Here is a 12,678-nt window from a genome sequence, read left to right as displayed (position 1 = left end):
AGGGGCAAGTTTGCCTTTAATCCCGTGAGAGCGTGGTGGTTATCTGTGAAAGGTGTGTTGTCCCACTGTGTGTTTTAAGTAGCAGAACACCAGTAAATTATGTATTTGGTTAAATGTCTTCACACATTGTAGCAATAAATGAGAGCTTAGAGTTCTCCTTTACTGACTAGAGAAGAAAATGGGAAAGCCTAAGCAAGATGCTAGTTCTAAGCACTAAATCTGGCTGCCCAACTTTAGAGCCTCAAAACATTGAAGTAAGTTTTCTTTTAATTCAGGTTTTCTTTAAATTTATTTAAATATCTTTCCATATAATATGTCTGTTTAGATAGATTCATATGCAGAACATTTTTGTACATAAATGAAAGTATTTTCCATATAGCAGTTGCATTTTCAGTTATATATAATTTATTGCTGATGTAACATAGTTACAATTGCTATGAAAGTATAGCTAAAATATGCCATTGTTATACTTCGTTTTGAGACACTTAAGGTACCTTTCTTAGATGGTTGTTTTTTCTTTTCTTTCTTACATTTGTAGCTCTGGCTCTTCCAGCAAACCAACGGGAGCTGATTCTACACACAAAGTCCCAGTGGTCATGTTGGAGCCAATCCGAATAAAACAAGAAAACAGTGGACCACCTGAAAATTATGATTTTCCTGTTGTTATAGTGAAACAAGAATCAGATGAAGAATCTAGGCCTCAAAATGTAATTGTATCAATGGTTGCAGTACTATTCTTTTTTGGGTGATAGAGAAACTTTTAAATAGCTCATAGAAGCTTTAAAAAATGCTATATTAAAGCAGGGAAATACCAACTTAAAGGTTGAAATTTTTGAGTTAATTTCTCAGTAAATTAAAAAGATAGTGAAATACAGGGAGAAGAGTTTGAAAAATCAGAGGTTCAATTGAGTAGGATGGGCATTTGAAAGAAAGAACAGAATAACATGTGGAAGGTAATTGCCAGAGGAATAATACCAGGAGATTTCCTGTAACTGAAAGATGTGTGCATCTAAATTGAAAGGGCTCACCAAGTACCAGAACAATTCAGAATACCAGGATTCTAAAGATTCCAAAAGCTTCCAGAGGAATAAAAACCTTTTATAAAGGGTCAGATATCATAATGGCACCAAGTGCTCAACATGAACACTTGAAGCTGAAATACAATAGAAAAATACACAAATACCAAAAATACCAAAAGGAAAATATTTCATAGCCAGAAATTTATACACAGACAAATCATTAATCATGCATAAAGATTAAATAAACATTTTTAGACATGCATGTAAAGTCCCAAAAAGTGTAATTCCCATGCACTCATTTTCAGGAAGGTAGTTGAGAATATGCTTCATCAAAAATGAATAAACCAAAAAAGAAGATAAAAAATCCTAGAGATGGGATCTAACACAGAAGAGGCAAAGAACAGGGTAGTCCCCAGTATAGCAGCTCCTCCAGTCCACCCTGTAGGAGAACAGAAGATTCCATAGGGATGTATTTAAGGGAAGCAAAATGTCTTGATAGTATTGGAAGCAGTTTATAACCCTTTTGGAGATTGTGAGAATGACTTAGAGATAGGTACCTAGAAAAATAAATGAATGAATAAACAAACATTGACTCATAATAAAAACAAACAGACAAAAAGTATAGTCATAGTACATTGAATAGTTAAGCAGTGAATAATATTTATATAGTCATAATGATGTAGACAAACACTAAATACAAATTTAACTAAAAACTAGATATAATTAGGATATAACAAGTATACATTGCAGTCAGGAAGGAAAAATAATGTTCCGTAATAGTGGGGAAAATATATATATATTTAAAACTGAAAATAGGTTTAAAATTGAAAATCAGAGAAATGACAGTATAAGCATAGTATTTGTATAGTAAATAGCAGAAGAAAAAGCTAAGTACTTTGAAAATAATCCCCTCCATAGCATGAGATTATATACCCATGCTTTTAACTAAGCCTATGTTTATTACTTTGAATCATTTTTTAATGTTTAAAGGAGATTTGAAATGATTTGAAATTTTCATCATCCCAGGCTCCAACATAAAATTTAGACTCATCTTAAATTAATTAAGGCTCTTGGAGGTGTGAAATTCCTCTTAAGAATTAAAGTAGTATACCTTTCTATGAATGATAAGAAATCTACACTAGGCCTGTTTTGTGTCTAGGTATAATTTGAATTAACAAAGAATGCATTTATAATTAATGTGGTTGATGTCTAACTACCCACCTATTCTCCCATTTAGCCATCAGCAAATTTAAAGATTTTTCTTATATTACCCACACCCCTTTCTGCTGACCTTCTACTTTGATATTTCTCAGTAGAGGTCCCTGAAGTAACCAATGCCCATGAGAGAGCAGTAGTGCTGTAGACTGGAATAGTGATAATAAAGAATGCCTATTTTAAGAAATACTTATACTGTTACCTCTTTCCACTGTAGACCAACTATCCAAGAAGCATACTTACCTCCCTGCTATTAAATAGCAGTCAGAGCTCTGCTTCTGAGGAGTCTGTGCCAAGATCAGATGCCCCTGATAGCACAGGAGATCAACCTGGACTTCACCAGGAAAATTCCTCAAATGGAAAGTCTGAGTGGCTGGATGCCTCCCAGAAGTCACCGCTTCATGTTGGAGAGACAAGGAAGGAAGACGACCCCAATGAGGACTGGTGTGCAGTTTGTCAGAATGGAGGGGAGCTCCTGTGCTGTGATAAGTGTCCCAAAGTATTCCATCTTTCTTGTCATGTACCCACATTGGCAAGTTTTCCAAGGTAAGATAATACTTGCTTCCCTTTCTAACATTCCTTCACTATCACAGTAACAATTAACTTGTATTGGTAACACTGTAACATAAAACCTTTGTAAATCTTAAAAGTCTGCTTGGCACAAATACATACTCCAAAACCTTCAACATAGGGTTTCCCACACCCTGCCTCCCATTTCTTGTGCTTCTCTGAAAAACCTAGTCTGCTTTGAGGAAAAAAAAATAACCAACCCTTTAAATTTCAAGGGGCTATCATAAAGAGAGATGACCCTGATGCACAGCAACTGCCATAATGTATTACATCTTATTTGCCGGGCATTGACCTGTACCATTTTTAATATTTCAAGTAAATTGTCAAACAAACCCTATGAGAGTCCTATGAAGAGGAGCTATTGGGTTGATCTCTTAGTTCTTCAAAGGCTGTACTTCTTAAATTTTTATTTCAAATTTAATATTAATTTCAAACTGCAAGAATAGTACCAAGAACATTTCCTTTTCTTGAATCATTTAGGGGAAAATGCCAGTTGTGCCTCACATTAGCCCTAGATTAATATATGTGTTCAGGTATTTATTTTGTATATGTATCTTATGCCTCCTTAATTAGACCCTTGCATTGTGTTTTTCTTTCTTAGTTCTCTTAGCATGGTGCTGTGTATAACAGATATTTGGTAAATCCTCAGTAATTAAAATTCATACCAAGCAAATAATTCTATATCGTAGATGGCACGGAGGAGGTAGAGAAGGGAGGTGGTGAAGTGGAAAATAATGCATTAGGAACTCAGAAATACTTTATTCCCCACCAGTGGAGAATGGATCTGCACTTTCTGCCGAGACTTATCTAAACCAGAAGTTGAATATGATTGTGATGCTCCCAGTCACAACTCAGAAAAAAAGAAACCAGAAGTCCTTGTTAAATTAACACCAATAGATAAAAGGGTAAGTTTTTGAGCATTTCCAACCTAGACTATTGTTTTTTTGGTTAGTTGCATTATTGTAATGCTGGTGTACCTTTCATCAGAGAGGTGTTTATTCAGTCGAATTTTATACTGACTTTTTTCTCTGTTTTTCCCCACATGAAAACATAGGATAATATAATTTATTTATATTATTGTCTTAATAATTAATAGCCTTTAAATATATTTTCTTAATATATTTAAAGGCAGAGTATAATATTTTTAATTCTAAAAAATGACAGTATTATATATAGTCTAGAAACTTAAAGTATTATACTTAAATAATTTAGAATTTATATCCTTTATGTGGTCTGGACTTTTACATTTAGTCTACCTTTATTAAATTTCTTCTTTGTTCTGTTTCTACTACAGATAAGTTTTCTTCCTCAGAATTTGTTCAGAATTGGCACCAAAGAAATGGGTTTTTCCCTTTACTCTTCCTGGAAATATCTATTCTTTCATCAAGTGGTACTAGGTTTATACCTCAAAGCCAGCTAATATATTTAACTGTAATTGACACTTAAAACTGCCAACATTTCTTTATTACTAAAGAAGTTCCTTTGCTAAATTATTAAATAGAACAATCAGTGTGAAAGTTGTCATGTATGAGGGGACCCAGACATGCAGTATTGGTTCTGTACAGTGTTCTCTGGGGCAAACTCATAAGCAGAGAACTGCGTGGTAGGACCATCTGCATTCAAGGAGCGGCCTTAGGACTGGACACAACATGGAGAGGGCTCCAGCTCTGGCTCTCTCTCTTCCTTTATTGACTATTCAATAAGTCAACATACAGATTTGAGAGATGACTGGAAATTTTTTTTAAAAGAGCTTCAAATGTTTTTCTAGTGATACTGCTTTTGTCCCTATAATTACAAAGACTGCTTTCTTATATCACATACACCCAAAATTGTCAAACAGCAGTACAGTTCAATAAATAATAAGGAAGGAGATCAAAAGTCTAAGTATCGGTATTTTTCTTATATTTATCTGGTGCTAATTTTTAGTCTGGTATTTTGAGAATTATGACATTGTTAACTAAATATAAGCTATGATTTCATTATATTTTTTTATTTTTATTTATTTATTTTCCATAGAAGTGTGAGCGCCTACTTTTATTTCTTTACTGCCATGAAATGAGCCTGGCTTTTCAAGATCCAGTTCCTCTAACTGTAGGTATTAATGTAATTTTGTGTATTTTACATAGTGGGATGAGTTTTCTAAAATTTGATTCATAAGAATCTAGTTTCTGTACCATTTTTCAATATGATTTCAATACTAACTATTGAAATCATAGTGTAGTAATATACACCAAATGCTTTGATCTTAAAAATATTTTAATGTTAACAAATTAGTCCAAAACTCATTTCTCATATATTCTCTCTTCTCTTCTCATATATTTTATCTACAGTTCCCTGGGATGATTTATAGGATGACCTCTCAGGAGGTTTAGTCCTTTATCCTAAGCTAGGAGAAAAAAATTTTCCATTTGAAATAAAGACCCCAAAATTCTCTGTACATATTTTGATTTATAGGTCCAGATTTCAAGTAATAGATAGACTGTAATAGTGTGTGTGTGTGTGTGTGTGTGTGGGAGAACCATTGGCTTTAAAAATGTTCATATCCAAAGTTTAATACAACTTTAATGCATAATTTTAGAATGCTGGACAGGGCTTACTGCTTAAAATATGTTCTTCTATTTTCTGATGACCAAAATTCCTTTAAAAATGTAATAGATTTGTTCTACAGTTTGATAAATTTTAAAAATTTAATGCAAGGTTAGAAAAGAAAACTATCTTAGTAAATATATTCAGCTAGTGAACAGTGAACGTCTTTCTTGAGAACAGGTTTTAAGAAGTTGAGATAGGAAAAGGAAATACGTGTTTTTAGGGGGAAGAGCCTTTGTACTCAAAAGAAGCAGGGCAGAAAAGTCAAAGAGGCTTTTAACAGCAATAAAAACTTTTATCCACTTAAAAATTTAACCTAGAATTTGGTTGCTTTTATGATCTTGGCTTACAGTTACATTTGGGGTTAATAACAGCAGGAGCAACATAATAGCCTCCTTTTTAACATATATCGCTCATCTCATTCAGTCTTTACAGAATCCTGTGAGGTTAGTAGGGATTATCCCTGGTTTTGAAATTTGAAGAAACTAAGGTCACTGAGGTGAATTAACTAAGCAGGGGCACTCTGTTCAGTAGCAGAGATATGGGGTTCAAACCCAGATTCAAAGCCCACTTGCTATAATGCAGCAAAAACATGTCAAATCCTATTAGACTAATTATTTTTCTAGTGATTGTTTTTTGTTTAATAAAGAAGGAGAATAGAAGATTTAAAAGGGAAAATGTAACTTTTTTCATTAAACATAATTGGTGAAAATTTTGAAAAAAGTGATGTAAAGTATTTGCCAATGTGTGAAAGGCAGGCTATAGGCTCTTATGAATGTTGTTGAGTAGGTTCCTGATCAATGACAAAATAGTACAGAGAAAGCAACAAGACCAATATGATTTTTATACTGCTTACAGAATTTATTTAGGACCAGGTAGAATCTAGTTATTTGTATTATAACATCTCATTTCTTTTGAAAGGTGCCTGATTATTACAAAATAATTAAAAATCCAATGGACTTGTCAACCATCAAGAAAAGACTACAAGAAGATTATTCTATGTACACAAAGCCTGAAGATTTTGTAGCTGACTTTAGATTGATCTTTCAAAATTGTGCTGAATTCAATGAGGTGAGAGGGAAAAAAATACCAATAGCAATGTGAAAGTAATATTAAACCAAATACCTTATCAACAAATGAGATCAAGGCATCTATACTAGCATAAATTTCCAAAATGTTCAAGTCTGTCAGGGAATGAAAGAGATAGATAGGAAGACTTTGATCCACATTTATACTCAAGAGGTTTAGTACATGGTGAGTGGAAATGCAAATCACAGCTGATAACTTGAAAACAATATAGAAAATATTTTTATCTAACCTAGAAGATTCTTTGTCATTCCCACCTTTATTTCTTGAAATACAGCACTTACAGACTTCACTCTTTTTGCTGTTGATCTTGAAATATCAAGGATGTGTTCTAAATAGCTCTGATATTAAAATTGTCTCCAGAATTTTCTTACCTGTCAGTTTATCGAAACATCTGTCAGACAGCCATTTGTTGGTTTATTCTATGTATTGGTTACTCATTCCAGAATTCCACATTGCATTTAATTTTCTCTAAAAATACCTGTTACATGATTCTATGATTATAGCATCTCTTTGATTTCTTTTTGATAATCCAGTCTTACCACTACCACCCACTTAGAATAATCCAGATGAGTCAAAGCCTTTTATTTGCTTTTTGCCTGACCTTCTCTAGATTTTGTCTAGCCTCAGACTGTTATTTATATCAACGACTATGCGTGAAACCTTTCTCCAGAATAATCCACTCAAATTGATAATTGAGTTAAAAAGGAGCAAAATGTGAGAAATTTACTATTTTTATCAACCATCTGAAATGATGTTTGTGTTTTAATTCTTATTTTTATTTTTATCCAACAGCCTGATTCAGAAGTAGCCAACGCTGGCATAAAACTTGAAAACTATTTTGAAGAACTCCTAAAGAACCTTTATCCAGAAAAAAGGTTTCCTAAACTAGAATTCAGGAATGAATCAGAAGATAATAAATTTAGTGATGATTCAGATGATGACTTTGTACAGCCCCGGAAGAAACGCCTCAAAAGCATAGAGGAACGCCAGTTGCTTAAATAAGCAGCACCATTGGCATGTGCTGGTTTTTAGATTTCTGTTTTGTTTTTAATAAACATTTTGTGAGTAATTTAACATCATTACAAAGAAGAGTTTGTGACCACTCTGATCTAAATACATTTTTGATGTTTATAGACTGATTTCTTTAGTAACTCGTTTCTTTTAACCTTCTTACTAAGAGAAAGGAAGTAAGGAAAGGAAGAGAAAGAAGGAAGGGAGTTAGGAAGGAAGGAGAAAGAAAGGAAGGAAGAAAGAAAGAAGCAACAACACTGAAAAAAGACATTCTTCCCACTTGTTGGATTTCAAAACTGCAGGTTGGAGCAGTAGCTGTTAGAGAAAGGAAATAGACTCTGTATGAACTCCTAAGTTGAAAATTTGATGTGGTTTGAATGTGTGCATTAATCTACTTTCAGAAAATACCACTGCTCACTTATTGCTTCCCAACCATGAGGTAGGTGTACTGTACTTAAAAGCAGTACCCGTAAACATGAGTGGTAAGAAGAGTTCATCCAAGGATGCCGAACAGTGCAACGAAAAAGTAGATTAGATGCTATTAAGAAGGCACCTAATAGTATATCATGTAAGATGGCAACTGTATTAAAGGAAAAGCAGGAAAACAAATGTTTGATTTTTGTTTTGTTTTGCTTTTTGTCTATAGAGGTGTTTGGTATAGCAGGTTTTTAAAGCCGTTTTTCATACATTTCTAAATCTAACTTCTTCCATGGAAGAAGTGAGTGTACACGTTTGGTGTGCTGTGTGTCTGTGTGTGGTTTCTTGTTTGTGTTCTAACTGTGCAGGTGATCCTTATAATAAGACTCACTGTTTCAGTATGGCTTTTAGTAGAACTACCCAAAATAGGAAGTACACCAGCGTATGCCATAATTGATGTGAGGATTCTTCAACTAACCACATAGGGGCTAGTTTTTGTGGTTTTCATCTGTCTTTATAATTTGGAATGAAAAGAAATGTGAAATTTGGGAGAAGACAGTTGGAAGTAATTACAGTGAAAATTTAATTTCTTCTAAAGCATCTGTTTTCTATTTTAAAAAGTCAGGCACTTTAAGTTGAATCTTTGGTCTGACTTAATTCTGAATTTCATTTTCACTTTCCTGATAGATACACCAAAGATCTATCTTCCAAGGGCAAGTATATTCTTAATGAGTCAGACCTGACAGTCATTTATTCCTTATACCGGTTGTTCAGTGTCAGAAGAAAACTAGATTAAGATAGAATAAAATTGCGGTGCCATTTCCTAATCTAACATTCGACAAAATATTTACACATGAATATTTTTAGTTTTCCAAAGTAAACTTTTATTTATAAAACATTAATTAGCTGGGGAAGTTTTCTCTTTAGTCCCGCAGAAGAAAAATATAGCTGAAAGACTGTTATTTTTTGGCTGCTAATCAATCTCATGAATTAAACTTGCTTTTATCCACATGGCATTACTTCTTAAAATGAACAATTTGAAAACATTCTGTGGCTAATTCATTGGACTCTGAGATACTGCTAAAGATAAAATATGAGAAAATAACTTACTGGCAGTAGTTTCTCACTGGAGACTTAGGTCTTGTCCATAATCTGTCAATTATGTACTAATGGTTAAAAAGCCTTAATCACTTTTCCAAATGTGTGTTCCAGGGTAACTGTTGTATTATTTTGAATATGCATTTGAGATGTATTCTTCAAAGACTGAACAAATTTTGATAACTGCCTATACCATTTAATTGTCCCTTTGCTCCAGCATTTTTAGCACAGCAGTGCTGGAGCTTTTGCTAATAAGTTTATTGTTGGTATCTTAGTATACTGTTCTTCTGACAGTTTGTTCTTCCATACCTGTCTCCTGAGCTAAACTATGGCAACGCAGATAAATTTTGAGGAGGATCACAAGGGGAAGTAGCACACACAAGAGAAAAAATTGCCTAAATAAATCTGAGCCAGAATTTCTAATGTAACCAGAACTTCTCATTGTTACATTCAGTGCCATATTAATCTTTTAAAACAGTATTTGTTTCACCTTTACTATTTTTTGCTGAGTGAAAGGGAGTCGAGAACTATATTTCCTATAATCTTACATAATATAAATTGAAAATAACTGTTTTTCTCTCCAAATAGTCTCTTCATGCAGTATTTAACATTAAAGTTCTGCAACCTTATTAACAAACACCTACATGCCCAAGTGGATACAAGCAACATAGTCCTTAAAGTCTAATAGAGGTAAGCTACAAAATGGACCTAAGTATACCCTGTGCTCATTTAGAGAGCATCTTCCCAAAAGTTCAGTGTAATTCAAGCAACTCTGATCTAAAGTTTAAAAACTCCAAATTTGCCTCTAATCAAAAACTCCAGATTTCCCTCTGGATTTGGAACCAAAAGCCCAGTGTCATAGCTGCAAGACCCCCCACCCCCAGTGTTGAATGTGATCACATCACACCTTTGACCAGGGCTTATGAATCAGCAGACCATGTGGGAGTTAAGATTTACTTAATTCCATCTCACGAAAGCTTTTCCAGGTACCAAGCATCTGAACTTTTCAGTAATAAGGAAATCCAAGTACACAGTGACATCTATGACTAGAGCAGAAGTATAAATGGACTAAGATAAATACCACATTAAGTTCAAAATACGTATTTGTGTATCAGCATCTGGCAATGCAGTCCTTTTCTGCTTTGAATTAACAGGCCCTGCTTCTCTTTCCTGAATGAATAGGTAGAAAATTGGAGGGTGCAAAAAGGAAAATGTCCTCTTTTGGTAGTTACACTTTCTTTTCCAAGCTAAAGAATACACTCGCCATTTTACTACCACACAGTATAGATGTAATATAACTTTGAACTGCTTTTAAAAATTCACAGTCAAAAGGGTGAATATACAGCCAACTGCTCCATTTTTTAATTTGCATTTCAAATTCCTATGATACTACTATGCTAAGTTTTTAGATCTGGGTCCCATGGAGAAATGAGTTAGACAATGAAAGGAGAAATCACCAGCTCTTGCTGAGGCCTGGTCCACAAATTAATGTGAATCCCTAAAGTAAGTTGTTGCATGTGTGCAAAGGCTTTTAGGTTTTAATAGAAGATGTACTTATTTTCTCTTTACCTGTATCTGTTACAGATGAAAGAAATTGAGTGATCTGATTAGCCATTAAAATTGTGGACATTTTCATGAGTTCAACCATCTAATTTCTTACTGAAATAGAGGCCCTCCTTTTAAATAACCATGTACATATGTTTTAAAGTATTTTATAACCTCATGTAAATTATTAGTCATCTTACATCTTCCTCTTGGATGTGAATTTACTAAGTCGTAATTCACATGGTAGTGGCTCATGTTCCTGAATAAGAATAATGGTAGCCAATCAGATCATGGATTTCTTTCCCCGTGAAGGTTTTGCTTATTGTAAAGGACATCTGAGGCAGTAGTCTTTGTTGTTTTGCGTTTTATTTGTTTTAATTTTGAGGGCCAACTGGTGCTTTGATTTTTAATAAAAATCAGCTTTGATGGATTTTGCTGTGAATATTTTACCACAAGGAATTTTTAATGGAAGAACCAACTGTATGTTATTCAGTAAATTTTAAGTTGTTTGAGTCTATTTTTATTGCTACCTTTATGTGTTCCTCTATAAAACTGATACATATAGGGATGAGGTACCAGTCCGTGAATACTAAGAAAACTTTTAAAAATTCTAATGTGTATTCCACCAGCCTTAGAAGATAAGCAAAGAAGTAATTTGGCAAATAGGAAGGAAGAGGGTGATAAATACCTTTAATCAGTGACTCCCACCCCCATGAAAATAGAACCAAAGAAACCATGAAAAATTCTCCTTGTTTGAAACCTGTTCGACAAAGAGTGGGACAAGCTTTGGCAATGACGTTGGTTCTCTTAGTTCTCTAACCTGATTGTTAGTAAGGCTGTACATTAAGAAAGCCCAACATTACAGGAAGTCCAAAATAAAGGTTTTGGCCTTCATATTACAGGAGGATTCTTTTTTGCTATTATAGGTGGTGCTTTAAAGAGACCTAAGAAATCAAAATTCCCTATGTATAAAACTCTGAGGTTCAAACAAAATCAGCCTCTATCCTGTTAATTAAAGCAAAATATGCTTGTACATAGATTTCAGTTGATTACTGTTTTTAATACCTCAGCTAGTACAGTCATTTAGTCTTCCAGTGGGCTGTGAAAACAATCTAAAACGTTCAGGTAAGTGATTTGAAATTTGTTGGCTTCCACTTCTGCTAGTGACTACTACTAGTACACAAGGTAAGCAATACATACGAGTTCATAAAGCGTTTCTTAGATTTAGTATTCAATTAAATCATGTAAGTAAAGTTTGCTGTAGAGTCATGTAGTATCATCTAGGAAGCCTTGTACTAGACAGTGCTGGGCAGCGTTGTGAAGTTGCTTATGTCTAGATCCCTCCACAGGTAGTGGGTTGCTGAAATCCTCGGGAAGATGCTTAAGAATCGGCTGCATCATTGGCTGACTGGTTTTTAATTACTGCTATCCTTTGGTTTTAAGTGTAATTTGCTACTAATGTCAGCTTCAGGATTTGCCATTATGATTTGTGGTGGGTTGTTTGGCTAACCCTATGTGTGTGACCAAGACATCTTCACACCAAAAATATTCTGGCCTAAAATTTTCTTAATAACTAGACTACGATGGGTCTGCAATCCTAACAATGATTAAGAACACAATTTAGGTGATCTGTCTGAACAGATTTGACACTTCACGAATCAGGCAGTCTTCATTCCCAAGAGTTCAGAGAACTGCAAAATGGATGGAAGGCAGGAACCTTTCATAAGATAAATAATAGGAAACAAGGAAGTATGTATAGAGCCCAGAGTTAGTATGGTATTTGGAGATGGCTGACTGGATATACTGCATTTCTGGTCAAGCAGACCAGTTACAGGAACATGAAAGTTAACTTGAGGTTTGCTGATGGGATACACTGGGCAGGAGTGGCTCCATCTGAGGCCTAGAAATCGATTTCACCAGTCCCCCTTTTGATCATCCTCTGGACCATTTAAGAGGTTTGATCAGAAATACTGGTCTTAGTGATACTCGTGTTTACTTTGCCTCTTTGGGTCTGTGTAGTATTCAGAAAAGATACTTGACTCATTCTTGGATCTGGTTACACTCCTGTTCTCCTGTCATTCCAGTCAGATGGTGTTAGCTGATCAGTGGCTGCCCACATGCGCTTCGG

At 34.4% G+C, this 12,678-nt stretch overlaps 1 protein-coding gene across 2 annotated transcripts in view; it reads left to right on the top strand.

Annotated features, from left to right (window-relative positions):
• TRIM24 (tripartite motif containing 24) overlaps window positions 1–10,980 on the top strand; it is a 105,442-nt gene extending 94,462 nt beyond the window's left edge. For both annotated transcript variants that reach the window (XM_073238389.1, XM_073238387.1), the window contains exons 14-19: window positions 539–707; window positions 2,452–2,780; window positions 3,577–3,709; window positions 4,821–4,895; window positions 6,312–6,461; window positions 7,272–10,980. In XM_073238389.1, coding sequence (XP_073094490.1) covers window positions 539–707; window positions 2,452–2,780; window positions 3,577–3,709; window positions 4,821–4,895; window positions 6,312–6,461; window positions 7,272–7,481 — 1,066 coding nt within the window. In that variant the 3' untranslated portion in view covers window positions 7,482–10,980. The remainder of the gene's footprint in view (window positions 1–538; window positions 708–2,451; window positions 2,781–3,576; window positions 3,710–4,820; window positions 4,896–6,311; window positions 6,462–7,271) is intronic.
• Window positions 10,981–12,678: the final 1,698 nt, after the last annotated feature.

Source organism: Manis javanica, chromosome 6 (genome assembly GCF_040802235.1).
Source record: "Manis javanica isolate MJ-LG chromosome 6, MJ_LKY, whole genome shotgun sequence".
NCBI lineage: Eukaryota > Metazoa > Chordata > Mammalia > Pholidota > Manidae > Manis > Manis javanica.
Note: the sequence above shows the minus strand (reverse complement) of the source record. Positions and strands in the feature narration are given on the sequence as shown.